Source organism: Mesoplodon bidens, assembly GCF_964165515.1.
Source record: "Mesoplodon bidens genome assembly, chromosome: X".
Lineage (NCBI taxonomy): Eukaryota > Metazoa > Chordata > Mammalia > Artiodactyla > Ziphiidae > Mesoplodon > Mesoplodon bidens.
Window position 1 is genome coordinate 52,320,999 of NC_138163.1, and position 27,927 is coordinate 52,348,925.

The 27,927-nt window shown below is 42.6% G+C and overlaps 2 protein-coding genes across 2 annotated transcripts; one reads left to right on the forward strand and one right to left on the reverse strand.

The window, feature by feature from the left end:
• Positions 1-23,827, reverse strand: LOC308608814 (nuclear RNA export factor 3-like; the record flags this gene model as incomplete). Its single annotated transcript, XM_081222146.1, has 17 exons — positions 1-193; positions 517-589; positions 1,205-1,247; positions 1,343-1,458; positions 1,567-1,625; positions 1,744-1,839; positions 1,982-2,037; positions 2,123-2,191; positions 2,557-2,593; positions 3,459-3,568; positions 3,733-3,840; positions 4,294-4,398; positions 4,506-4,589; positions 5,211-5,364; positions 5,585-5,741; positions 8,631-8,709; positions 23,726-23,827. The coding sequence occupies 17 exons, from the start codon at positions 23,825-23,827 to the stop codon at positions 1-3; spliced, it is 1,641 nt and encodes a 546-aa protein (XP_081078272.1).
• A 247-nt stretch (positions 23,828-24,074) lies between these two features.
• Positions 24,075-26,766, forward strand: LOC308608815 (melanoma antigen preferentially expressed in tumors-like; the record flags this gene model as incomplete). Its single annotated transcript, XM_081222147.1, has 3 exons — positions 24,075-24,364; positions 24,819-25,421; positions 26,256-26,766. 3 exons carry the CDS (start codon positions 24,075-24,077, stop codon positions 26,764-26,766), a joined length of 1,404 nt encoding a protein of 467 aa, XP_081078273.1.
• Between the last annotated feature and the right edge of the window lie 1,161 nt (positions 26,767-27,927).

Here is a 27,927-nt window from a genome sequence, read left to right on the forward strand (position 1 = left end):
TCAGACAACTGATGGATGGACACCCACACCCCCAATACTGACTCTGCTCCCAGTGGCACTCAGCAACCAGATCCCTTCCACGTCCCTCCTGTTTCTGTCTCCCAGGTTCCTTGACTGGTACTTTTGCCCCTCCCCACAGAGGCCACCTTTGGAGAGACTGTCTACCACCTTCACTCGATTTATAGGTTTATCCCTAACCCAGGGACAATTTCGCACTTACCTTTTACCACAGTGCAAGGGGCGGACAGTCTGATCCCCATCCTCGGAAGAAGACACTGAGTCACACAGAGGTCATGTGACTTGCCCAAGGACACAGCGAGTGAGTGTTGGGGAAGGAGTGAATGCATAGGCCGATTCCAGAGCCCACACTCTTCTAAACCAGTAGGCTAGACTACTCCTGGGATCTCCCTGCTGGCTTTCCACAATACCGAGTAAACCTAAGGTCTGTGCCACCACATTCCCACGCTCCTGAGCCCAGACAGGGATGGGCATTCCCACCCACGACAGGGCTCTCACCTGCAGTAGCTGGCAGGGGTAGCGATGAAGGTCCAGGTGAAGGCACACACACAGCCCTGAGAACTTCCTTCCACTTCAACAGCAAACAAACAACAGTACCCCTTAGAACTGCACGTGCTGTACACGCTCACGTTGGCGGTCCCCAGTCAGGGTGTGACTGGACTCATGCTGAGAGGGCAGTTGTTCACGGGGGCCAGGGTGTCTGGAATGGGCAGGGCCACTATAGGAGCAGTCTGCGCCCAGTGACAACAGGGCCCCTGACAACCACTACACAAGTTCACGGGATGCATTTTTCACAGCCGACCAAGCGGTGGATACTACTACCGCATTGTGCAAATGAGGAAACTGAGAGGTTTAGTAACAGTCCATGTTCTCAGAGTAAGTATCCGGGTAGAGAGCCACCAAACTCCACAGCCTATGTCCCCAATGCCCAGGGTGTGCAGGGCAGACAGGCATGGACACAGCTCAGACCTGGATTGTCTGAGGGAAGACTGAGGGCTGGAGAACACAGTGGGGAAGGGGAGTGGAGGGGAGGGGAGGGGAGGTTGGGGAGGGCATGTGGGGAGGGACGGGGGGAGTGGAGGGAAGGGAAAGGAAGGGGTCCAGGAAGCTGGGTGGTTCTGGGAGTGAGCCTGGCCAGGGGGAGGCAGCAATGAGACATCTGGGGAGGGGGTCTACACACACTTACCTTCCTCGAACACCCCGCTGACGGAGAAGCAGAGCATCGTTTCCTGAAAGGGAAGAGCCCGGGTGCCCAGTCACCACCTCCACCTCCTACCCACCTGCGGCTTCCTGGGCCCGCCCGAGGGAGGAAGCAGGCGCTCACCGTCTTGAACCAAATGTCCACCACGAAGGAGCTGAAGTAATGCTGAGTCTTGGGCAAATCACAGACGGTGTGCACAATGACACGTTTTGTGTGCTTCAGCAGCGGAACCCGCAGGTCTGTGAGGGGAGGGCAAGCGAGCAAAGGTCAGGGGCTGCCACGCCCTGGGCCCTATGATTGACCCCTTCACCACCCTTTCCCACCCAGTCTTCCCATTGCACACTCACGGGGGTCCTTGAGCTTCTTCATATTCCTGTTGTCCTTGAAATACTCGCACACGCTGTTTCTAGGAGACAAAGAGCAACAGTGGGTGGTGCGTATTTGCAGGAGCTGGCCTGTGTCAGCTGGGGAGCCACACGGCCTGCGAGCAGAGCCTGTGCTGTGATACTCATGGAGCTGGGTGCTCGGGGTGGAAGGGAATGGTCAGGGAGAAGCAGGCCTCCTTGTGATAAGCCCCTGCGAGAACCTGTCGGTCTCCGTAGTCATGGATCAAGTAGCACCTAAGGGGGGGCAATGAAGACAGTCCATCTCTGTGGTCTGGACCTCAAATGAGACTTGAAAACTCCCCTGAGAGACCTGTGCTTAGGTGGCCTCACCTGTCCTAGCTCCCCTCCCCTTGCTCAGCTTCCAAGAGGTACTTACTGCCTCAGGAATTGCAGGACTAGGCTCTTGAGCTCATCAGATCCAAAGTAGCTTCCCTGGAATCAAAACAGTCCTCAGGACCAGGGCTGACACCCCCTTCTCAGGCACCACTTAAAACCCGGCTTGATCCTCCGTCCTCACCTTGCAGGTTGGTAAGCGCTTGCAGGCTTCAATACCACACTTAGCCTGTGGGGATGTCTCCTGGCCATCCTGGGGAAGAGAAGAGGATGTCAGCAGTGCAGACCAGGAGGTGGTGTTGGATGATCAGGGAAAAGGATGGGCCCAAGAGAGGGTGAGGGTCAGAGGTCAGGGGAGAAAGGGCCCTGGAAATTCCATGGGCAGGACTACAGTTTGGATCATCACCGTGGGTTCCCCAAAGCCTGTGAAGAACGTGGCTGAAGAAGATCCAGAGCCTTTGTCACATTCCCACAGGGGCTGTACCATCCCCTTCCGCCCAGGACGCTTAAGGGTCAGTTTCAAAACTGTAACTGTGGCAAGACCTAATGGGGTTCAGAGTAGTTTGTGGGTGCTGTCAGTGCCAGTTAGAGGAGTCCGTGAACAAGGAATGCACTTACCAAGGTTAGTAACTTGGGGAACAATTCCAGGATGGAGCTGCCAAAATCAAGACAAAACAGAAAAGTCAGTGAAACTGTGGAGGTGACCCTCTTCCTCATGGGAGCAAGTACACCCACACCCCAGTGTCCCAGCCTTCCAGGGCCCTGAACACGTCCCCCATCGACTGACACAGAGGGAGAGCATGCCCTGCCTCCCTCCCTCCCTTCCTCTCCTTCCCCTGGGTAGCTTCCCGCAGAATGTGCGGACTCCCTTCTCCAGTGCCACCATGACCAGCATTTCAAACTCATGCTGCAGGGCTTCCTTCCCCTCCCTTCCTTCCTCCAGGGCCCGGCTGAAGGCTGTGGGGAGAAGAGGGAATGGGGTGTGTGCTCAAGGCTCTGCCACCTCACTTAGGGTCCTGCACTCTGCCAAGACCTGGACCAAGACCTGGACTCCCCCCATGGGTGGCCCAGGATGCTGGGGCAGGGAGGTGAGTGAGGTGGGGCTCAGGGAGGGAGATGGAGGGGGATGAAGACAGAAAGGGAGTGAAGGTAGGAGGGGTGAGATGACAGAGACATACGGGCCTAGAGACAAGGGAGAGAGAGAAAACAAAGGGAAGGGAAAGAAGCTCTCCCATGGCGGGGGTCAGGGAAGAAGAGAGAGGAAATGTGAAATGGCACCCCTTTTGCAGCTCTTCACCTGCCCCAGAATGGCTCAGACACAGCAGGTAAGAATGTAAAATATGCACATGTTGGGCTGGGGGCCCATATGGATTGTGGTTGAAACTCTGTCCACTTTGTGATGCAGAGAGGAGAGCATAGGGTCTGTAGTCCTCCCTGAGGTCCACGTCAGCTGCCCCTTGCAAATGGGCACTTTCGGGAGTAGCTCAGGCTGCCAGCGGGTAACAGAGGATACATCTGACCTTATGTTGGTTGACTTATCAGGGAAAGTGGTGCACAGGGGGTTTCTTTCTGCACACATCCCTTCTGGTTCCAGCCGCTTACCCTTGTCCATCTCCCCTGCAGACTTCACCTGTGATTATGAGGAGGAACCACATGGGCCAGAGAAACAGAGCCAGGATGGCCGTGCACCCATAGTCCCTTCCTTTTCCTACAAATCCATTTCCCTTCCTCTGTCTCCATCACATGAGCCTTCCCACCTTCCCTTCAAAGACGGATCTGGGTACCACACCTCACCTCAGTGTTGGACAGGTTCAAGTTCTTGGTGTTGGAAGCATTCGGCATAGTGTTGGACAGGCCGTGCAGCTGGTAGGGTTTCTTATCACTCAGGTCCAAGGCCAAAAGCTTTGATGAGGAAAGAGTTAGAGTGAGGACCCCAGCAGGGAATACCTGAGACCAATCTGCCTCTTCTACCTAATCTCTCCCACCATCACCACCAGCCCCAACATTGGGTCTAAGGTCCTCATCTTGGGCATATTCCCTGGATGGATCTGCAGGGAGGCAGCCACGCCATTTCTAGGGTTTTGCGCCATTCCAGTATCACGGGTCATCAAGTCTCCAGGAAGCCAGGAGGAGGGAATCGGGGGCTGAGAGGCTCCTGGCTGGTACAGCTCCAGCACCAACCCCTCCCCAAGTTACCATTCCTGAGTATCCTTCCCAGCTAGACCCCTCTGCTCTCACCTGCTCTACAATTGCTGGGTAAGCTCCAGGAAATCTGAGCCCTGGGATCAAGCAAGACCATGCCCCTGCCCTGCCCTCTGGCTCCCAGCTAGCCCTGCTCATGCCCTTGACACACACCCTTTCATTAGCCTCATTGTAAATCTTGCCATTGACATTCTTCAGTGCGGAGGCAATGTTGGCATTCTGAACGAAGAACTGGGCCTCCATTTTCTCATAGTGAAACTGTAGGGAGAGTGACAAGAGAAGCATAATATGAGACCAGAGCCATTTCTCATCTGGGCCTGCCATCTACCCCGTTTCCTCTCATCGGCCTCAATGTCCTCTCTTACTTCGACAGGGGTGAAGGGGACACTGCATTGCTTGTGAATCAAATTCAGCAGCCACTTCTCATCATATTTAATACCGAAGGGAACCTAGGAGGCAAAGAAATGATTGGGGAAAGAAAAGTGATACAATGGAATCCAAGGTTAAGATAAGACCCAGTTGTGTCTTGCTTTAGGACCTTTTTTCAGGCTTTAGGTAATTTCTTAAGATAGGACAATATCTGTTATCGCTAACTTTTACACCAGACACGGACTTCCTATATACCCTTTCTTTCCATTTAAATACTTTTCCTGAAATAATCGACTTCATATCTTTCACACGTACTTACTTTTATAAAGTTCTAAGAGATCCTACCTAAGGCAGACCTGGCCTGCCCCTCTGACGAGGATCCCAGAGACTCAACCTCCTCCCACACTCAGCTTGAGCCAAACTGCGTCTTCTGGTGTGGAGTTCCTCCATCTCCTTGGCAGTAGTTTCCTCCTTTGTTTTAGACAGCGTCTCCCATGCTCCCTGCAGTCAGTCTGCTCCCTTTATATTGCTTCTCTGAACCTGCCCTCACATGATCTAGGACGTTAACTCCTAGTAATAACAAGACAGATTACCAGCTCCACTGCCACGAGAGAAAAGTCCCAACATCTCTACATGCGCCCAACATGACCCTCTCTGTCATCTTCTTCTACATGTTAGGTCCATTTAGCCAGCACACTCACTCTGATCTTGAACCAGCTCCCCAAGGTCTCATCCTGCCTGTTTCTCTCCATTCTTCTCTCTGGAGGCTTTTGCTCTGTCTCCTTGTTAACAGGGGTTTCGTCTTGTTCCTGAAAATTGCCTCTCCGATGACAGGATGGAAGGGCATAGGGAGCACTGTGGGGAAGTGGAGAGAAGAAAGTGGTCCGTATAGTCTTGGGAAGTCCTCTCTACATTTTCCCCAATGATAGCAGAGCTACAATAAAGATTGCTCAACCGTTATCCTGATCCCATCATTCCTCACTCTTCCAGGTTAGAGAGAAGAATGACATATTTAACTACAAGGTTTTGTTTTTCACTGGTTGATACTTGTCAGCCATGCTGCCTCGTCACTTACTATCTTGCTTGGATGTCCACGTGAGCATCACTTCGCAGTGATTCTCTATCTTGCTGCTGCTGGGATGTGGCCTGTTGAGACCAAGAGCTCTGTCTCCTTCGGTAGATACACCTGCATCTTGCTTTTCTTTGTAAAGTGTTCACTTGATCAATGTTCTCTGAAATTGAGAACAACACATCAATGGGCCCAGTACCAGAAAAATTCCTGGGAAAGTTCTCATGGCTAATGAAGAAATATCACTGACTTTATAATCTAAAGAGAAATGTGTCACAGTGCTAAAAAGAGGCTTAGAAACTTCACTGTGGTTCCACTTCTCAGGAAATGAGAGGTGGGGAGCATTCACAGCCAAGAAGGAAACAAGCACAGTGGAAAGGGTCTGGACCCAGGGTTTAGTCTGTGATGTTAGTCCCTGCTCTGCTTGGTTCAGGTTATGTGACCTGGGACAAGTGACTTTTCACCTCTAACTCTCTCTTCTCTGCTTGGCTCTAGGGGCACAATAAAACCTACCCTGAAATCTACCCTGGTGTGATGGTTCAAGGGTCAAAGGTGACCTCCCTGCCTGACGGAAGAATTAGAGATATGAACAATAAGGCCGATGAAAAGATCCAGAATGGAGCCTGGAGAGACATAGCATGGAGAATACCAAAAGCGAGGGGGAGATAATTAAAGGTGATGCAGTGAACATAGCTAACACATGGTTAATGGGAGTCCCAGAAAGAAGAGGAGGGAACAGTGGAGAAGTGGTATTTGAAGAGATCTTTGTTGAGAAGTTTCCAAAAGTAACAAGATATCAACTCAGTGTAACAGTATTATTGTAATAGGAGAAAAAGTATGCTTTAAGGACAAACAGTCCTAAAATATGCATTCATTTCATCATCATGTAACAAAAACTCGGAAAATATGTGACCAGAAGACTCAAACTCAAAGAAATGTTACAGGCTCTTCTTTGGGCAGAAGAAATATCCTCCCAGGTGGAGGCACGTAGATACAGGAAAGAAAGACTAATGACATTTGTGAATATGTAGGCAAATTTAAATGAGTGTTGACTATATAACACAATGATAGTAATTTCTTCTGGGGATTTAAATATATAGACAATGAAAATGCATGACAATAAATTTGGAGGGTATATGGAATCAAAGTGTCTCAAGGTCCCCTAATTGTCTGAGGAGTTTTAAAGAACTAATTAACTAACACTAGACTGAAAGGGCAAAAATGTACATTGTAATCTGAAGGGTAAACACTACAAGAATGGCAAAAGAATGTTTATCTAGCCACTTGAGGTAACAATTTAATAGTTATAAAATGTTAATCATTTCAAAGGAAAGGAAAGGAAAAAGAACTTAGAAGAGACAAAAATAAATATACAGTAAGATAGTATATACAAACCAAATTACATCTACTTTTACATTAAAAATTTCAGATTAATATTCCAAATGGAAAGACAGCTATTATCAGACTGGACAAGAAACCTTCCATCAAATGCTCCTGAAAAGAGACACATGCAAATTTTAATCATCTAGAAAATTTGAAAATCAAAAAAATGGCAAAATGTATACCTTTTCCACAGTAACCTACAGAAAGCTGGTATAACCCTATCAGTAAAAGAAAAGGTACACTTTAAAGAAAAAAGCATCACTAGAGAAAGAAGGAGATTTCTTTGTGCTAATAGGTTCAATGCAGTAAGGAGATATTAATATAAAATTCTAAATTTGTATGCATGTCCTAAAATAGAGCCAAAATATGCAAAGCAAAATCTAACAGAAATAGAGTATGGACAAAGTCACAGTCACAGTGGGAAATTTTAACAAAGCTCACTGAGTGATGCCCAAAATGGCAGACAAAAACTCAGCTAGAGGGAGAAGCTTTGTTATAAAGCAGAAACTAATAAAAAAAAATACAATACTAGGTTAGGAAGATTCAACATCATAAAAAACCTTAGTTCTGTTTAAGTTGATCTGTGAAATAATAGTATTCCAATTAAAATAACAAGGAGATTTTTTTAATTAAAAAAAAACAACAAAATGTTACTTAGGGCTTCCCTGGTGGCGCAGTGGTTGAGAGTCCGCCTGCCGATGCAGGGGACACGGGTTCGTGCCCCGGTCTGGGAAGATCCCACATGCCGCAGAGCGGCTAGGCCCGTGAGCCATGGCTGCTGAGCCTGCGCATCCGGAGCCTGTGCTCTGCAAGGGGAGAGGCCACAACAGTGAGAGGCCCGCCTACCGCAAAAAAAAAAAAAAAAAAAAAAAAAAAAAAAAAAATGTTACTTAACAAATGTATTTAATTGACATAGAACTATGCTCATAAGAACTACTCATCGAACATTCCAGAATAGATCATATGCTGGGTAAGAAAGCAAGCCTCAGTAAGCTTCTATGGACTAATACAATTTACCCTGACTAGTTAATGTAATATTCAGTGGTAATGGTGGGTTTTCTGCCCCTCCTCCACCTCGTATAAATCCAAGGAATATTAGTTTACACAATCCCACGCCCCACCTAGATGACACTCCCTACTCTCCAAACCCTAGACCTGAGAAGATCACATGACTTTTGCCTTTTCCTTAGCCAGGGGAAATAATTCACCTCAGCCAGGGCCATTTCCATAAGAGGGGAGCTTTTCTTTTTTTTTTTTGCGGTACGCGGGCCTCTCGCTGTTGTGGCCTCTCCAGTTGCGGAGCACAGGCTCCGGACGCGCAGGCTCAGCGGCCATGGCTCACGGGCCCAGCTGCTCCGCGGCATGTGGGATCTTCCCGGACCAGGGCACGAACACGTGTCCCCTGCATCGGCAGGCGGACTCTCAATCACTGCGCCACCAGGGAAGCCCGAGGGGAGGTTTCCCACATGGAATCAGGATGGGTGTGTCAGAGCCCACTTGGCCCATTTCCTCAAGAGAGTGGGAAATAGTGAGCCTGAGCCCTCTGCATGCCTTCTCTAAAGGGGGGTCAGCTTGCTGGGGGTCCTGTGGGTTGGGGTTAGGGAGAGAACCCAGAACCCCTCCTGCCCTGTGGGGATCTGAGGACAAGGTCTCATGCTGACCAACTCACCCATGGGGTGGCCTGAAGGCAGTGGTCTGTCACCACCCTCCTCGCAGGCTGCTCGTGAAGAGAATCTGTGGGTCTGGAGCTGGAGGTTTGGAGAATATCAGGAAGGGCTGCCGAAGAAGGAGAGTGCAAGCCCCAAACCACTTTGTCAGAGCCACACAAACAAGATGGAGTCCTAACAGGAAGTCCCTTCCCCAAGAGCATAGAGGAGGATAGTCCTGGGGGCCAGAGGAGACTCCACTTCCTGTAATTACTGCCCCCTGAGTTTGCTACCAGCCTAACACCCAGGGAACTCTTTCCAACTGTACCACCCTTGAAGAGGAGGGCATCTGGAATCAGGAGGCTTAGGGAACCTTGGTACTTCTGGTTACAAACACAGGGAGCTCTGTATGCCAGACTCTGATCAGCTACACTACATTGTGTTCCTTCGTACGGCAAACCCAGAGAACTCTGTGTGCCAGCTGTAGGCCAGGCTCTGTACTTGCTACATTGCGTCTATTCTTTCATGAATTCCTCACAAGGGGACTCTGATATCAGAATCACCAACTTTCCAAGGTTGCTGAGGCTTACTGAGGTGCTGGAGCTTGTCTAGGGTCATTCAGATGCTACCTGGGGAAACAGAGACTGAAATTGAGCTCCACGGAATGGAAGATGACTTCTCCAAGCAGAGATTTACTAAGTTATTGCTGTAGTGTGGGAGATTGTCTTAAGTTAGTACAAAGTAACAGAATTTTCTGAAAATAGTCAAATGGCTGGAATTAACCTCAGCCCACCTCAGAGAGATAATACCAAAAAACAAACACTTCCAAAAACCAAACAACAAAGAACAGACCTGAAAACTATAAACGAAATAGCAGTCAGAGTTTTGTGGGTCCCTGTAATGACAGTAAAAGAAAACAAATCATGTATTTTCCTTTAAAAAAAAAAAAGTCCTCAATGTAGATAGATGCCCCTATGGTCAGAGCCGGAATTGTAGCTCTGAAAGTTCCAGACCAGAGAGGTTTCAAGGCAGAGGGAAGGAGAGAGGAGATTGGGCTCCAGTGCATTAGTTGGACATTTCTGGAATTTTCCACACCATGTCTCCAATCCCTTCCTGGATCTCAATGCCCTGAGAAAAGTCCAGCCACTGAGAGAGGTGAAGAAAAACCTGCACATAAGTGTGTGAACATTTGGGGGTAAAAGAAGTGTAAGACAGAAATGCACACACCACACAGATAAACTGTCAAGTCTAAAATTGAATTTTTTTATTTTTTATGAAACAGTGTCATGTGAACTCTTTGATAACATGGTAAATATATGTGAACTTTTTTTGTTAGTTGCTTACTAGATATTTTCTAGAGTTCCATCTCAACAAATTAGCCTAATCACAAAATATTAAACATTAAAATTAAAAACATTAAAAAACATTAAAAATGCCACCAGGGAAGCCCGCCACTCGTTTTTAAGTTCACACCCTCTGTTGTGTAGCCTATCAAGTTCGACGTCAGTTCTCTAGGTTTGAGAGCCGGCCTGGCAGAAACCCTGACTAGGCGGTGCCCAGGCCACAAGGAAAGACACTGGGCCAAGGAGATGCAGGAGGGTGGGGCTGGCGCCTGAGAAGGACCCTCTCATGCATAAGGATCTCTCCCCTCGGTTCCTCTGGGTGGGGTCGCGAATCTGGCCCCGCCTCCCAGTACAGTGTAGATTGAGCGATAGGGGGTCACGTGATCTGAGCTGCACCAATCCAAGTCCTTTTCCGGCGAGCTTAACTTTGAGAGGGAGCGGTTAAGACGCCCAAGCCGGCAGCCCTGAGGTTTGTCTGCTTCCAGCTCTGGAGAGGCAGGAACCTGCTCCTACTGCTGGGGTCTTGGACAGCTCAAGTTTTTTCCAGCTCTTGTTCCAATCAGGTAAATTACAACAGCATTCTTTCTATAAATTACGCCTCTATTGACCTAAATTAAATTACCCAGGATCAAGGTTTGGGGGTTAATAAGAAAGGCAGTCGAACGGATTGCTGGGTCCACTGTCCTGTCCACGCGCCGTGCGTTCCTCTTTCCTCAGCTGTGATTCGCTTCAGTTGTGTGGCTAATCATTTCGCACTCTCTCTTTGAAATCCCTCAATCAGCCTCCCGCTTGTTAAAAAAAAAAATGTGTTTCTCCTTTGCACCTCAGTTTTGTTTGCGGTTTGTTTTGATACCTCAGACTTTAAATTGTAAGTATTGAAATGTTTGTCTCTCTCTCCCCCCTCCCCCACCTCTATCTCTCTCTGGTCTCTCCTTATCTATATATATATGGTATTTCATTGCTTTTATACTTCAAATGGTTATCTTCTGAAGAGCAGATAAATACTCATCTACATCTTGGAGATGACTGCACTTTCATTTATTTTAATGGGCTCTCTAAAGCAGTTTGAAATAGTTTTGTGCTGGATGATGTGGCACGAGCATTTATCCATCCTCCTAACCGTATTTCAATAAGTTAAACTATTATTAAACAGTGTCGTTTATACCATAACCATTCCTTTAACCACTGAACTTTTTAAAAAATTCTTTATTTTGAAATAATTTTAGGCTCACAGAAACTTTGCGAACAGTATAGAAAGCCTTCACCCAGCTTTCCCTAATGTTAACATCTTATATAGCCATAGAAAAATTATCAAAATTAGGAAATTAACATTGATGCAGTGCTATTAACTAATTTACATACTTTATTTGAATTTCACCATTTGTCCCAGTAATCTCATTTTTTATTCCAGCATCCCATTCTGGATACCACATTGCATTTGGCCATCACTTCTTAGTCTCCTCCAGGCTGACAGTTCCTTAAGCTTTCTGGGTGTTTCCCAGTCTTGACGCTTTTGAAGATACTGGTCAGGTATTTTATAGAATGTCTGTCAGCTTGGGTTTCTCTGATGTATTCTTGTGATTTGATTGAAATTACAAATTTTTGGCAACAATACCGGTTTTATTCTCCTCCCCTTCATCCCATTGATGATGGAGGAATTTCCACCCTAGTGTTATGGGGGTGGCTGAACACACGACACCTGACACTGGACAGATACTACCCACAGCAGCTTATTAGTAACATTTACTCACAGCCTGGGGAGGAGGACACTACTGGCCAGGTAGAGCCCCACAGGAGTCATTCTCTGGAAGAGAGTGAACAAGCAGGGGCTGTGGGGGACAGTCTGTAGTAGCAAGAGGACGAGGTGACCCTTGGTTCACATGGGAGGATGTGATTGGCTTGTTTGAATACTTCTGTGAGCTGGTAGGGAACTGAAACCTGATAGTCAGGGGCGAGCAGGCACTGTGGCTAGTTCCCCTGATAAGGCTGGTTCTTTGGCTAGGGGACCTTCTTCCTGGGAGCACAAAAGGGGAATGGGAACTTGTGGTGAGTCCATTTGAGACCCTCTGGGTTTTCCCCCAAATGTCAAGGCATACATGTCACTGTGCCTTAATTTTAGGTCTTATACCACGGCGCTGCAAAAGCGATTCTGTTCCCTTCTCCAAGCATCATGTGTGGGGGTACATGATGTCCATATGTTGTATTAATGATGCTATTCATTTGCAACACTTGATTAAGGTGGGGACAACTGTGTGCCTCCATTGTAATGGTACTGTTTTCCTATTTGTAAGTAATAAATATCGTGTAGGAAATACTTTCAGACTATGAAAATATCCTATTTCTTCTCAGACTGTTATTCACGACTTTTAAAATCCATCTGTTGATCTTGCCTACAACAATTATGACTTAATGGTGACTTTCTATTTCCTTATTCCTACTACATTGGTTCATTGGCATTCTGAAGAGCTGTCTTTTCTCCCCCATTTATTTATTTATAAACTTTCAAGTTGTTTATAAAAATTGTTTTATTTCAAATTATTGAATCAAATAACTAATCAAATTATTTATGTCAGTATTGAATCATGAATAACTATGTTACATTGTGACTTATAATCAAATTATATCATTATTTAGTTTCTTGAATTGTTCCAGCTTTGGTGACTGCAAGCATCTTTTGGTGGGGTCTGTGTTCTTTCAGCAAGACCTGATCCTTTTTTGTGTACTTCCTTGCTGACACTGTAAGGTATTCCTGTTCATCTTGTGTTTTTGTCCCCACCACGGCCCTGAAATAAAAACAAAAAACACTTCTGCAAAGAGCCAAGCTTCCTTTCCTTGGAAAATGACATTTAGAAACCAATATCTCAGTGTGTGTTCATTGCTATTGCGGTTTCATTGCTGCTAAGTCCTCCCTCTCCATCCACAAATGAAGGAAATATACTGTATGTATATACTCATGTTTACAGATACTTCTCAGTTTCTCTACCTATATGTATAGATATTGAAAGCCAGGAGCTCATACTGATACTTCTTATGTTAATCCATTGTAGCCTTGTTTGTAACTTCTTTGTGTGACCTGGCTCTCCTTATCTTCAATATTTACTTACTTGTTCATTCCTGATATATACATGAAGTACTTGCAGAAATGCTACCCAATACACCTGTTAGAAACAGATTTGATAACTTGTGTTTGTGTACAGTTCTTTATGCCTTAGGCCTCAGAGGATGCAATCAAAGAAGTACTATTTCCCCACATTGCTTAGCTTAGCTATTTTCTTTCTCACCTCTTCAGCTGTGGTTAAGACATTCACTTGTCATATAGTTAGGTTAATTTTGTGGTGTTTGTATTTGAGCTTGCCTCCTCCCCACATCTTAGTTGATTTTGATTTTTTAATTAATTCTGGGGTATGTGAAATATTACTGTGATTCAAAGAGTCAGGGCTGCACAGAAACATCTATTAGACAAGTGTCACTCTTTCGTCATGCCTTCTAACCCCTTCCCGTTCCCCACTTATTTCCCACACTCCCCCTGTAGATAACCAATCTCTTTAGTTTCTGGTTTAATCTTTCCTGTGTTTACTCTGCACAAATGAACTGATCCATATATGTTTTCTTATATTCCCTTGTTTGTTAAATGAAGGACGGCACCTTAAAATGCTCCTTTGCACTTTTCCTTTTTCAGTTAGCAGCATTCCATAAAAAAAACTCTTTATGCCATAGAGGGCTTCATTGCTTTTTTTTTTTTGTTTTTGTGTCTGTGTTTTTTACAGCTGCATTGGACTCCGCTGACATATGTAGGGGCATTTAACTTGTTTTCAACACTCTGCAACGACAAACAATGCTGCAGTGAATAACCTTAGGCATAAGTACTTTTGTGTTGGTGGAAATGGATCTTCAAGTTTTATTCCCAGCAGTAGTATTGTTGGGCCAAAAGTGAAGTGCATGTGTATTTCTGTTAGGTATTTCCAAATTTCTCTCCAGAAGGGTTGTACTGGTTTTCACTCCCACTAGCTACCGTGACTGTTTCCCCACAGACTCACTAACAGAACATGTTGCCCTACTTTTGTGACCTTTGTTGATGTGGTAGGTGAGAAATGATATCTCGGCATTGTCTTAGTATGCATTTGTCTAATTATGAGAAAGTTTGACTATATTTTGAGGACTGTTTTATATATTTTTTGTGCATTATCTGCTCATATCTTTTCCCATTTTTCTGTAGAAATATTAGCCTTTTGTCCTTCCGTACTTCAGAGTTCTGTATATACTTGGACTATTATTCATTTGTCCGGGAGGCTTGCTGCAAATACTTTATCTCAATTTGTCAATTGCCTTTTGATTTAGTTATGATGTGTTTGCTGTACATTAAAAAAAATCCTTTGTAGTCACACAGATCATTGTTTTCTTTCATTGCCTCTGGAAATTTGAGTCACAGTTAGAAAGTCTTTCCCTATGCTGAGGTTAAAGCAAGGTCCTGCCATATTTTCTGAAAGATTTTGTTATGGTTTCATTTGTTTAGATTCCTAACCCGTTTACAGTTTATTTTTGTGTATAGTGTGTGATATGGATCTACACTGATTCTTTTCCCAAATGTCTCAGTTGTTCCAGCATCATTTATTGAACGTCCATCTTTGCCTCAGTGATTTTAAATGCCCTTTCATCATATACTGAAATTTCCATATATTATGGTTGTTTTTCTGGGTTTCCTATTCTGTTTCACTGGACTATTTGTCTATTCATGTACCAGTACCACAGTGTTATAATTACCGAGGTTTTATAGCGTGCTTTAATGCCTGGTATCATTACTCCCCACTTATAGGTTTTCTTTTTCACTTATATCCTGGCTATTCTTGCATGATTTAAAAAAATATCAATTTTACTATCCATTGATCTACAACATAAAAACGTTCGCTGATATTTTTGAGATTATATTAAATTTATACATTAGTTTAGGGAGAACCGACATCTTTTTAATGTTGAGTTATTCTATCCAAGAACATTGACCAATGTCTTTGTGCTTATTTAAATTTCCTTCTATGTCGTTCAGGAGTGTCTAAAATTTTTCCTTGCATAGATGCTCTCATTAAATTTATTTCTATGCATTTAAGGTTTGTTTTTGCTATTGTATATGGAATTTTCTCTACTAAAGTGTCCTCTAGCTGTGTGTGTGTGAGTGTACACAAAGACCATTGACTTTTGTATGTAACTTTATATCCTACTACCTTGCTGATCTCTCTTATTGTTTTGCTTAATCTGTCGTTGTTTCTATAGGGCTTTTCAGGTGTACAGTAATATCATCTGCACACAGAGGTGGCTTTACTGCTTGTTATTCATTCTCATAAATCTAATTGATTTCTCTAGTCAACTGACTAATGCTTGTAGTTGAAGACTGAACAGGAATGATATAATGGGCATACTTTTCTTGTTCCTGACCTTATTGGAAAACCTCTGGTAGTCCCCCACTAAATAAAATACTTGCATGAGGAATTAATTATATATCTTTTATCATGTTAAGAATGCATCCCTCTTTCCCATTTCTTGAGGTTTTTCTTTTCTTAACACTGAATGGGTGTTGAAGTTTCCCAAAGATTTGTTTGGCATCTGTGGTTTTAATCATATGATATTTGTCCTTAATTATATTACTATGGTGAATGATATCAATGGAATTCCTAATATAGAACCAGCCCTGTATTAATGGAATAAATTGCACTTCATCACAGTATATTAGTTTCTAAATGTACTGTTGGATGTTTGCTAATATTCTATTTAGTATTTTGGTATCTACGTTTTACCTGTTAGCATCCTACTGGCTTCATAAAAGAAGTTAGGGAAGTTTCCTTCCTTTCTAATGTTCTTACATAACTCATAGAGCTTTGGTACTTTTTGATCTTTGATGGTTTACTAGAATTCACCTGTAAAACCATCTGAGCAAGGTGCTTCTTGGGGGTATTGCTGTAATAACTTTATTTCTTCTTTGAAAATTGCCTAATTTAAGCTTTCTAACACAAGAATCAGAACTTTGGTAATCTGTATTTATCTAGGAAGTTACCTATTTCATATAGATTTTCACGTTTATTTGCATAGATGTTGGCAAAGTAATCTCTTTTTTTTTGTTTCGATGATTATTTCTCCTTTGTCATTTATTATTTTGTCTATGTGTGATCTCTCCCTTTCTTCCTTCATCAAGCCAGCTAGGGGTTTGTTCATTTTGAAAAACAAGATTTCGTTTTTCTATTTTGTATCTCATTCATTTCTGCTTTTATATTTTGCTTTCTTTAGTTGTTCTTTTTTTCCTAGTTGGTTTTTTTTTTCATTTTTTGAGGCCATACTTTAATTAATTTATCTTCATTCTTCCATTTTTACTCATAAAAGTGCATACTGTGTGAATTTGCCTCAGATCACCGCGCTAAATGTATCCCATAGATGCCGATATGTAGTTTTTCATAGTCATTCCTTTAAAAAATTTCTTTACAACTTCAGTTTGCATTTCCTCTTATGTTCAACAGTTTCTAAGAGAAGCCTTAAAAATTTTGTTCAGGTGGAAAGGGCTTTCTGTTTTCAATTTTTGTTACTAACTTTTATTGCTTTGGGGTTAGAGGATTGTTTGTACTTTTTCTACTTTATAGAAATCAATTATCTAATCTCTGTGAGATAATTATGATCCATTTTGACAAATATATATTCCCTATATAACATTATTGATTAGCTTTCTCTTTTTTTTATATGACTTGATCAGCCTTAGACTGAGTTTGGTGTATTAAATCTCCTACTGTTACTGTTTCCTGTTATTATTTTATCTACGTCTCCTTTCATTTTTGGTTTATAAAGGTGTTTGTTTGTTATTGGTGCATAAATATTCCTAAGGGTTATATCTTCTTTGTGAGTTTTGGCTTTTGTCATTGAGACATGTTTTTGGTCACGTTTAATGCTTTCTTAAAATCATTCTGAACCACCTGTTTTCTTAACACTTTACTCTCTGGCCTATGCATTTTTTCCTCCCGTATCATTTAACACTCACCTACTGCATTATGATAAAATGTTTGTTCTATTTCCTTCTACTTCTCTCCCTTCTCTCATTTTTAGTTGCACAGTTTCTGTGTTCTTTTTTCACAGCATAAACCTTTTGTACATTAGTCTTCTCCTCTTTCCTCCACCTTGATTTTACTATTGTATGTAAAATACTCTCCATTAGGTATTTTGGTGAAGTTTTCCTTCTCATCGCAGTGGGACCACAATCCCAGTTCCTGTTTTAAATTACTTGACAAACATTCTGTAAAGAGAAGTATAGGAAGTATTGTAAGTTCCTGGGTCACAGTGTCACTGTCTCTCTACTCAACTTTGCTACTGTAGTGCAAAAGCATTCATAAACAATACATAAATGATTGATCATGGCTTTGTTCCAATAGAGCTTTATTTACAAAATCAAGCAGTGGGCTGGATTTGGATCATTGGGCCAGTTTGCAGACCCCTGCTCTAGTAGATTCCTTAGGAAGGGCTGAGGGGTGCAGAATTTCCTAAGTTTCTGCAAGTTGAAAAGCTTTTTCTATAGGCCGTGATATTTAAGGGACACCCCAGTTGGTTATAAAATCTTTGCTTCAGCCTTTCTTTTTAGTCAGTCACTGTCTTTTCATTTTTTAAAATATTCTATTTAAGGTGGGTTTCCTATCCTCCAATGCTTGCTTGAGTGTAATTAATTTTGTTTGGAGTGTTGACTTCCAGTCTTTTTCTCCTTCATGGTTGTTTAATATATATGCACTTTTGTTTCCTCATCCCTCTTTTTTTTTTTTTTTACAAAGTTTGGTATGGAATTCCCTTCATTCTGTTCAGCTGTATGATACTGGTTTTTTTCAACAAGATTCCTAGTTTAATAATGTGAGTTTTTGTTAGTATGGCAAAGTCCAGATCCTTTTTATTTTGTTTGTTTGTTTTGGTGATGAAGGGAGAAGTCCTGAGTGCTCTGATTTTGCGGTTCTCTTATGTCTTGCAAGATCCTTAATTTTCCCCTTTTGTTTCTTTTCTCCGTCATTACCCAAGTGCCGATGGGTGCTTCTCCCTAACTGTTTGCCTTTATTCTTCCCTAAGAGTTATATCTTTCAAAGACTGCACTTTAAATCATCCCTGTCCCTTCGTAAGCTCTGATTGTGGAGTACGTTCCCTGTAGTCCGGGCTTTCATATTCTAGGACACCTTTTTGGTATTTTTAGATTTATTCTGGGCTTAGGCATTCTAGATGAGCTTTCATCCCTTTTCCATCTTCTTTCCTCTCTCTTGACAGCTTTTCTTGGTCTGTCTTTTGTTTTCCACAAAGCCTGGTAATGGGAGTGTGACAAATCTTATGCCAGGATTCAAGATTTTTCTTTTTTACTCACAATTCTTTTGAATTTTTGGCCTTTTCCATTTTCAAGTAATGATGAGGGTGTGGCTTTTGTGTAAATATAGATTTCCCTTCTTATTGGTTTGTATCCTTTGGGGAGAAAATGATTTTTTAACATCTTTATTAGAGTATAATTGCTTTACAATGGTGTGTCAGCTTCTGCCTTATAACAAAGTGAATCAGTTATACGTACACATATGTCCCCATATCTCTTCCCTCTTGCATCTCCCTCGCTCCCACCCTCCCTATCCCACCCCTCTATTTGGTCACAAAGCAACGAGCTGATCTCCCTGTGCTATGCGGCTGCTTCCCACTAGCGATCTATTTTACGTTTGGTAGTGCATATAAGTCCTTCACACTCTCTCACTTTGTCCCAGCTTACCCTTCCCCCTCCCTGTATCCTCAAGTCCAGTCTCTAGTAGGTCTGCATCTTTGTTCCCATCTTGCCCCTAGGTTCTTCTGACCATTTTCTTTTATTTATTTTTTTTAGATTCCATATATATGTGTTAGCATACGGTATTTGTTTATCTCTTTTTGACTTACTTCACTCTGTATGACAGTCTCTAGGTCCATCCACCTCACTACAGATAACTCAGTTTCATTCCTTTTATGGCTGAGTAATATTCCATTGTATATATGAGCCACATCTTCATTATCCATTCATCTGTTGATGGACACTTAGGTTGCTTCCACGTCCTGGCTATTGTAAATAGAGCTGCAATGAACACTGTGGTACATGACTCTTTTTGAATTATGGTTTTCTCAGGGTATATGCCCAGTAGTGGGATTGCTGGGTCGTATGGTATTCTATTTTTAGTTTTTTAAGGAACCTCCGTACTGTTCTCCATAGTGACTGTACCAATTCACATTCCCACCAGCAGTGCAAGAGTGTTCCCTTTGCTCCACACCCTCTCCAGCATTTATTGTTTGTAGATTTTTTGATGATGGCCATTCTGACTGGTGTGAGATGATATCTCATTGTAGTTTTCATTTGAATTTCTCTAAGGATTAATGATGTTGAGCATCCTTTCATGTGTTTGTTGGCAATTGGTATATCTTCTTTGGAAAAATGTCTATTTAGGTCTTCTGCCCATTATTGGATTGGGTTGTTTGTTTTTTTGATATTGAGCTGCGTGCGCTGCTTGTAAGCTTTGGAGATTAATCCTTTGTCAGTTGCTTCATTTGAAAATATTTTCTTGCATTCTGAGGGTTGTGTTTTCGTCTTGTTTATGGTTTCCTTTGCTGTGCAAAAGCTTTTAAGTTTCATTTGGTCCCATTTGTTTATCTTTGTTTTTATTTCCATTTCTCTAGGAGGTGAGTCAAAAAGGATCTTACTGTGATGTATGTCATAGAGTGTTCTGCCTCTGTTTTCCTCGAAGAGTTTGATGGTGTCTGGCCTTACATTTAGGTCTTTAATCCATTTTGAGTTTATTTTTGTGTATGGTGTTAGGGAGTGTTCTAATTTCATTCTCTTACATGTAGCTGTCCAGTTTTCACAGCACCACTTATTGCAGAGGCTGTCTTTCCTCCACTGTATATTCTTGCCTCCTTTATTGAAGATAAGGTGTCTGTATGTGTGTGGGTCTATCTCTGGGCTTTCTATCCTCTTCCATTGATCTATAGTTCTTTTTTTGTCCCAGTAAAATACTGTCTTGATTACTGTAGCTTTGTAGTATAGTCTGAAGTCAGGGAGCCTGATTCCTCCAGCTCTGTGTTTCTTTCTCAAGACTGCTTTGGCTATTCGGGGTCTTTTGTGTTTTGATACAAATTGTGAAATTTTTTGTTGTAGTTCTGTGAAAAATGCCAGTGGTAGTTTGATAGGGATTACATTGAATCTGTAGATTGCTTTGGGTAGTAGAGCCATTTTCACAGTGTTGATTCCTCCAATCCAAGAACATGGTATATCTCTCCATCTATTTCTATCATCTTTAATTTCTTTCATCAGTGTCTTGTAATTTTCTGCACACAGGTCTTTTGTCTCCTTAGGTAGGTTTATTCCTAGATATTTTATTCTTTTTGTGGTAATGGTAAATGGGAGTGTTTCCTTAATTTCTCTTTCAGATTTTTCATCATTAATGTATAAGAATGCAAGAGGTTTCTGTGCACTCACTTTGTATCCTGCTACTTAACCAAATTCCTTGATTAGCTCTAGTACTTTTCTGGTAGCATCTTTAGGATCCTCTATGTATAGTATCATGTCATCTGCCAACAGTGACAGATTTACTTCTTTTCCAATTTGGATTCCTATTATTTCTTTTTCTTCTCTGATTGCTGTGGCTAAAAATTCCAAAACTATGTTGAATAATAGTCGCGTGAGTGGGCAACCTTGTCAATTTGCTGATCTTAGTGGAAATGGTTTCATTTTTTCACCATTGAGGACGATGTTGGCTGTGGATTTGTCAGATATGGCCTTTATTATGTTGAGGAAGTTTCCCTATGTGCCTGCTTTCTGGAGGGTTTTTATCATAAATGGGTGTTGAATTTTGTCAAAAGCTTTCTCTGCATGTACTGAGAGGATCATATGGGTTTTCTCCTTCAGTTTTTTAATATGGTGTATCACGTTGATTGATTTGCATATATTGAAGAATCCTTGCATTCCTGGGATAAACCCCACTTGGTCATAATGTATGATCATTTTAATGTGCTGTTGGATTCTGTTTGCTAGGATTTTGTTGAGGATTTTTGCATCTATGTTCCTCAGTGATATTGGCCTGTAGTTTTCTTTCTTTGTGACATCTTAGTCTGGTTTTGGTATCAGAGTGATGGTGGCCTCGTAGAATGAGTGTGGGAGTGTTCCTCCCGCTGCTATATTTTCGCAGAGTTTGAGAAGGATAGGTGTTAGCTCTTCTCTAAATTTTTGATAGAATTCACCTGTGAAGCCATCTGGTCCTGGGTTTCTGTTTGTTGGAAGATTTTTAATCACCATTTCAATGTCAGTGCTTGTGATTGGTCTGTTCATATTTTCTATTTCTTCCTGGTTCAGTCTGGGAAGGTTGTGCATTTCTATGAATTTGTTCATTTCCTCCAGGTTGTCCATTTAATTGGCATAGAGTCGCTTGTAGTAATATCTGATGATCCTTTGTATTTCTGCAGTGTCAGTTGTTACTTCTCCTTTTTCATTTCTAATTCTATTGATTTGAGTCTTCTCCCTTTTTTTCTTGATGAGTCTGGCTAACGTTTTATCAATTTTGTTTATCTTCTCAAAGAACCAGGTTTTAGTTTTATTGATCTTTGCTATCGTTTCCTTCATTTCTTTTTCATTTATTTCTCATCTGATCTTTATGATTCATTTCCTTCTGCTAAGTGTGTGGGGTTTTTTGTTCTTCTTTCTCTAATTGCTTTATGTGTAAGGTTAGGTTGTTTATTTGAGATCTTCCTTGTTTCTTGAGGTAGGATTGTATTGCTCTAAGCTTCCCTCCTAGAACTTCTTTTGCTGCATCCCATAGGTTTTTGGTCATCGTCTTTTCATTGTCATTTGTTTCTAGCTATTTTTTGATTTCCTCTTTGATTTGTTCAGTGACCTCTTGGTTATTTAGTAATGTATTGTTTAGCCTCCATGTGTTTGTATTTCGTACAGATGTTTTCCTGTAATTGATATCTAGTCTCATAGTGTTGTGTTCAGAAAAGATACTTGATACGATTTTAATTTTCTTAAATTTACCAAGGCTTGATTTGTGACCCAAGATATGATCTCTCCTGGAGAATGTTCCATGAGCACTTGAGAAGAATGTGTATTCTGTTGTTTTTGGATGGGATGTCCTGTAAATATCAATTAAGTCCATCTTGTTTAATGTATCATTTAAAGCTTGTGTTTCCTTATTTATTTTCATTTTGAGTGATCTCTCCATTGGTGAAAGTGGGGTGTTGAAGTCCTCTACTATGATTGGGTTACTGTTAATTTCCCCTTTTATGGCTGTTAGTATTTGCCTTATGTAGTGAGGTGCTCCTATGTTGGGTGTGTTAATATTTACAATTGTTATATCTTCTTCTTGGATTGATCCCTTGATCATTATGTACTGTCCTTCTTTGTCTCCTGTAATAGTCTTTGTTTTAAAGTCTATTTTGTCTGATATGAGAATTGCTACTCCAATTTTCTTTTGATTTCCATTTGCATGGAATATCTTTTTCCATCCCCTCACTTTCAGTCTGTATGTGTCCCCAGGTCTGAAGTGGGTCTCTTGTAGACAGCATATATACGGGTCTTGTTTTTGTATCCATTCAGTCAACCTATGTCTTGGTTGGCACATTTAATCCATTTACATTTAAGGTAATTATCGATATGTATGTTCCTGTTACCATTTTGTTAATTGTTTTGGGGTTTTTTTTATTTTAGGTCTTTTACTTCTCTCGTGTTTCTTGCCTAGAGAACTTCCTTTAGCATTTGTTGTAAAGACGGTTTGGTGGTGCTGAATTCTCTTAGCTTTTGTTGTCTATAAAGCTTTTAATTTCTCCTTCAAATCTGAATGAGATCCTTGCTGGGTAGAGTAATCTTGGTTGTAGGTTTTTCTCTTTCATCACTTTAAATATGTCCTGCCACTCCCTTCTGGCTTGCAGAGTTTCTGCTGGAAGATCAGCTGTTTACCTTATGGGGATTCCCTTATGTGTTACTTGTCGTTTTTCCCTTGCTGCTTTTAATATTTGTTCTTTGTATTTAATTTTTTATAGTTTGATTCATATGTGTCTTGGCGTGTTTCTCCTTGGTTTTATGCTGTATGGGACTCTATGTGCTTCCTGGACTGGATTAACTATTTCCTCACTCCCTTCTCTGGAGCTCCTTTAAGCAGAGCTCCTAAACCCCTCTCCTTGTGCACCAGGAAACAGAGAGGCAAGGAAAAGTGTATTGTCTCTTCAGCAGCTCCAGACTTTTTCCCTGAGTCCCTCTCAGCTAGCCATGGCGCACAAGACCCCTTCAGGCTGTGTTCATGCAGCCACCCCCAGTCCTCTCCCTGGGATCTGAACTCCGAAGCCTGAGCCTCAGCTCCCAGCCCCCGCCCGCCCCGGCGGGTGAGCAGACAAGCCTCTCAAGCTGGTGAGTGCTGGTCGGCACCAACCCCCTGAGCGGGAATCTCTCCACTTTTTCCTCTGCACCCCTGTTGCTGTGCTCTCCTCCATGGATCCAAAACTCCCACCCTCACCACCAGCAGTCTCTGCCCACGAAGGGACTTCCTAGTGTGTGGAAACCTTTCCTCCTTCACAGCTCCCTCCCACTGGTGCAGGTTCTGTCTCTATTCTTTATTCACTGTTTTTTCTTTTTTCTTTTACCCTACCCAGGCCCTTGGGGAGTTTCTTGCCTTTGGGGAGGTCTGAGGACTTCTGCCAGTGTTCAGTAAGTGTTCTGTAGGAGTTGTTCCACATGTACACGTATTTCTGATGTATTTGTGGGGAGGAAGGTGATCTCCATGTCTTACTCTTCCTCCGTCTTGAAGCTCCTCAAGAGGAAATAATTCGATGAAGTCAGCTAGGTGGTAAGCATTGTCTTCTGCTAACGTACCTCTGATTTCTAATGGCATTTTATCTCATGTAAGTGTGTGTGTGTGTGCTTGTGTGCACGTGTTTGTACACATATATAATTAAATTACACACAAGTCCATTTTCATTCTATTCCTATAGTAGAGGTCACTTGAGTTGGCCCTATGATTGACCACATACTTATTCAATAAGTATTTTTTCCATAGCTAACCCTGGAAGCAAACAAGTGACTATAGATATCTTCTCAGGATTTCTAAATATTCTCCACTCTGAAGCAGGTTTTTGAAGATGGACCAAGAGACTACAGTTACACTCCTAATGCTTGCTGCAAAGAGTCTGCTGAATAATGAGCCTGTAGCTATCCATGCCCTGGACGAAATCCCAAGAGACCTCTTTGTTCCATTGTTCAATGCTGCCTTCTTGGGTGGGCATAAGACGATGCTAACGGCAATGGTGAGGGTTTGGCCTTTTCGCTGTCTCCACATTGGGTCATTGAACACACAGGAGTCATACTATGACATCTTGGAAGCCATGATTGATGGTCTGCAGATGCTCCCTGCCCAGAACTCTTCCTCTTGGTAAGGCTATGAGCAGTAGAGACACAGGGAGTCAGCAGGAGTGTATGCTGTAGCCTGGGGCAGGGGAATACCTAACCGTCTCCCAACAGTAGCCAATGGTGAATACTGCAGTCTTTGCAGAGCTGTCGGTCAGCACTTGGGGTCACCTTCAGGACTCTATTGCCTTATAGAGTTGATTATAGAATAGAAGTGCTTGAGGATACTATGAATGGATTTGAGTGTGATTACACACAAGCGGAATATGGGCATTGAGACAGGGAAAGCCTGGAGGTGAAGGAGGGGGTGGGGAAAGGATGAAAGATGCTGCATTTGTGTGGAAAGAACTTCTTGGTGAATGGCAGTGAAGCGCAAACCAGGGTTAAAGTGCACTGTCCCTGCTTCTCATCATTGATCTTGCTGGGTTATATTAAAATCAGCTATCTCTCATGTGTTCTGTCTCTTCCTTTCCTTACAGGGGGCCCAGACTGAGGATCCTAGATTTAAGGCATGACCCGGAGTGTAAGACAATATGCTCTGAGATTCGGACCACATTCCCTTTCTGTTTTAAGTCATGCAAATACTCTCAGCGCTCTATCCTTAAGATAGAAGAAGCTCAGCATAGTGTCAGGCGCCTCGGGATTGGTAATTCTGGGTCTGCGCCTCAGTCAGCTCAGGAACCCATGGAATTACTAGTGGATATTTCCCTCAATAGTACCTTGAGAACAGAGCAATTCCTCTCTTTCCTTTGTAGTAAAATTCAGCAGGACTTTGGGTCCTTGCACATCTGCTGCAGAGATTTGCAAATCGATAGAATGGCTGCCCACAAAAGTATCCTGCAGTTTCTTGATCTGGGGTGCATTGATCACCTGGAAATGGATGAGACTGATCTGAATGAAGTCCTCACCCTTTTGGCTCGTGTGATCCACCTGAACAGCCTTACTCTGTGTAACATCCCCTTTAAATCTTCTACGAGAAGGAAATTCAGATCTTTTCTCCTCTCCCTTGGGCGGCTGGACAACCTCCAGGAGCTCAGCTTGCCTCTCGTCTGCCTCACCAACCAACTGCACAAACTGCTCAGGTGAGGGGGTGGGGAGGAACCTGTGTTCCTTGAACACCTCATTGTTAAGACAGAAGAGACCATGCTTGGATCTTCCTAAGCTCCTTGTAACCCATTTCTCTTTTTACCTCAGTGTAGACACTGCTGGGAGTTTGAACCTAGCCAGGGGAGAGAGGGGTACCTTATGGTGAGCAGCAGATGAGGTTAGAAAAGGAAGCTGTGCTCATATATTCATTCATTCATTCAGTGGCCCTGGGCAGACACTATAATAAGTGTGTAAATATATTGGTGAAAAAGACTCAGTCCTTCTCCTATTGGAGTTTACAGCTCTCTGGAGAGGAAGGGCAGGCATTCAGATGGAGAAACATTAAGCTATAGGACTAATGCACATGCCCATGGATGGGCCCCAATAGTTAACACTGCCAGATAATTTTGCTCCTGTATTTCCCCCAAGCCTTAGACCCTGAATGGAGAACTTGTCATCTGGGAACTAGTCAAAGGAAACCCTCAGTTGGCTGCTTTCCCAGACCCATCCTCGCCAAATAAGTGAATCAGATGCAACACTGATTATGTCGTATATACTAAGTGCATGCACTTTCTTCACTTAATCTTTCCCGCAGTTCTTTATAATAATTACTACTGTGCACGTTTTCAAGATTAAATCCCTGTACCTCAGAGTTGTAAAGTCACTTTCTCAAGGTCACAAATGTATAAAGTCTGATCCCAAAGTCCACAATGTTAACCACCTGTTGCAAACCGTGAACACAGTACTTTATTCTAGAGCCTTAGGTACCTATAATTTGGGGCTCATTGCCCTCATTCTTCTGAAATAACCTTACTCTTTTCTCTCTATAGAGTTGTGCCACGTCAGTTGAATACACTGTATCTACCTTTCTGTAGCCTTTCTAACAGAGACATCACTGTCCTGTCCGAGAGCTCTCAGGCCACCCACCTAAAGGAACTGAGTCTCAGTAACAACGAGATCTTCTCAGAAGGATATGAGCCCTTCCAGGCTCTGCTGGAGAAGGTCTCAAGCACCCTGCAACATCTGGAGATAAACAATTGTATGATAACTGATTCTACTCTCTCTGCCATCCTCCCAGCCCTGAGCCACTGTACCCACCTCCGTGTCCTTAGCTTTGGCTTCAATCCCATTACAATGCCTGTGCTCAAGAGTCTTCTGCAACACTTGACATCCTTGATGAAGCTGAAGTATGTGATTTATCCTGTCCCTCTCCATTGCTACGAGCAAGGGAATTTTCATGACAGTTTGGACCAACAAAAACTTGCTGAAGTTCAGGCTCAGTTGCAGGCGATGCTGCACGGGGCACAGCGGGATGACATGAATTGGGCCACTTGTTCATAGTGATTTCCACAGTACAAGGAGGTGTTTCAACACTGATGTGTGGCCATGAAAGCGTTCACTTTTTTCTTTTTTTTTTTTTTTTTGCCTGAAACCCAAGTTTGTAGAGACACATACGTAATGTTCTAATGTTCTAGGAAACTGGGGTTACGAACACTGGATAGGTAAACTGATCTCTATAAAAGAGGAAATTTTAAAAGGAAATAGAGGAATTTGAAAGGTCCTCTGGATCTCTTGCCCACTGCCCTCTACATCTTCTGGTTACTAACCACAGTGTTGAGTATGTGACGTAAGCTGACCCAGTCATGGTACGTCAATTCCTTATCCACACTGATTGGTTCACTTATCCATTTATGGGCACTTGACACAAGTCAGATCAATTGAAACTCTTCCGAGAGGTGGTAGTTGTTGAATAATTTTACCCTCTAGGGACCTGCAAACTTCTTGTGTTTCTGATTACCTCAGGTGGCTTATGAGAAACCACATGCAACTAAAAGGAAACAAACAAACTATGCCCACTACCTACTGGTATCTACATCAGCATATTGCTGCCTGATTTCCCAGGTCTCAGACCCCTGGCTCAGTTATTCCTTATTCCACACACATTCACCAAGTATCTGTTATGATTTAGGTACTTTTCCAGGTGCTAAGAAAGATAAGGTCCCTGATCTCCCTCAGAGTGTAGACATTCCTATGATTTATCAGTTTCTCTACTCTTTCTTAGAGGACTTGGGAAATTATTTATTCCCCCATATCACAGTATTTTTTTTCACTTTTTACCCTTACATAGTCTGCTCAAGTGATATTGGCCTTTTTATGCTGTTGGGTAGATGCTCAGGCCTCAGATCATGGCTTATATGTTACCTCCTCAGATAGGTTTTCTCTTGCTTCCCCATTTAAGTAGATTTATTCTTCAGCTGCTTTTTCTTAAGGTATCATGTATATTTCCTTCATGGTACACATTGTTGCATGTGTATTTGCTCCCTCAGCTCTTCCACTAGAGTTGCACTGCTCAGTATGGTGCACACTAACCATAAGTGGCTTCTGAATTCTAGAAATCTGGCTACTCTCAAATGTGATGTACCCTAGGTGTTGAATGCACACTGTGTATCCAAGAGTTAGCAAGAAACTAAGGATGCAGAATAACTAACTGCTAATTTACGT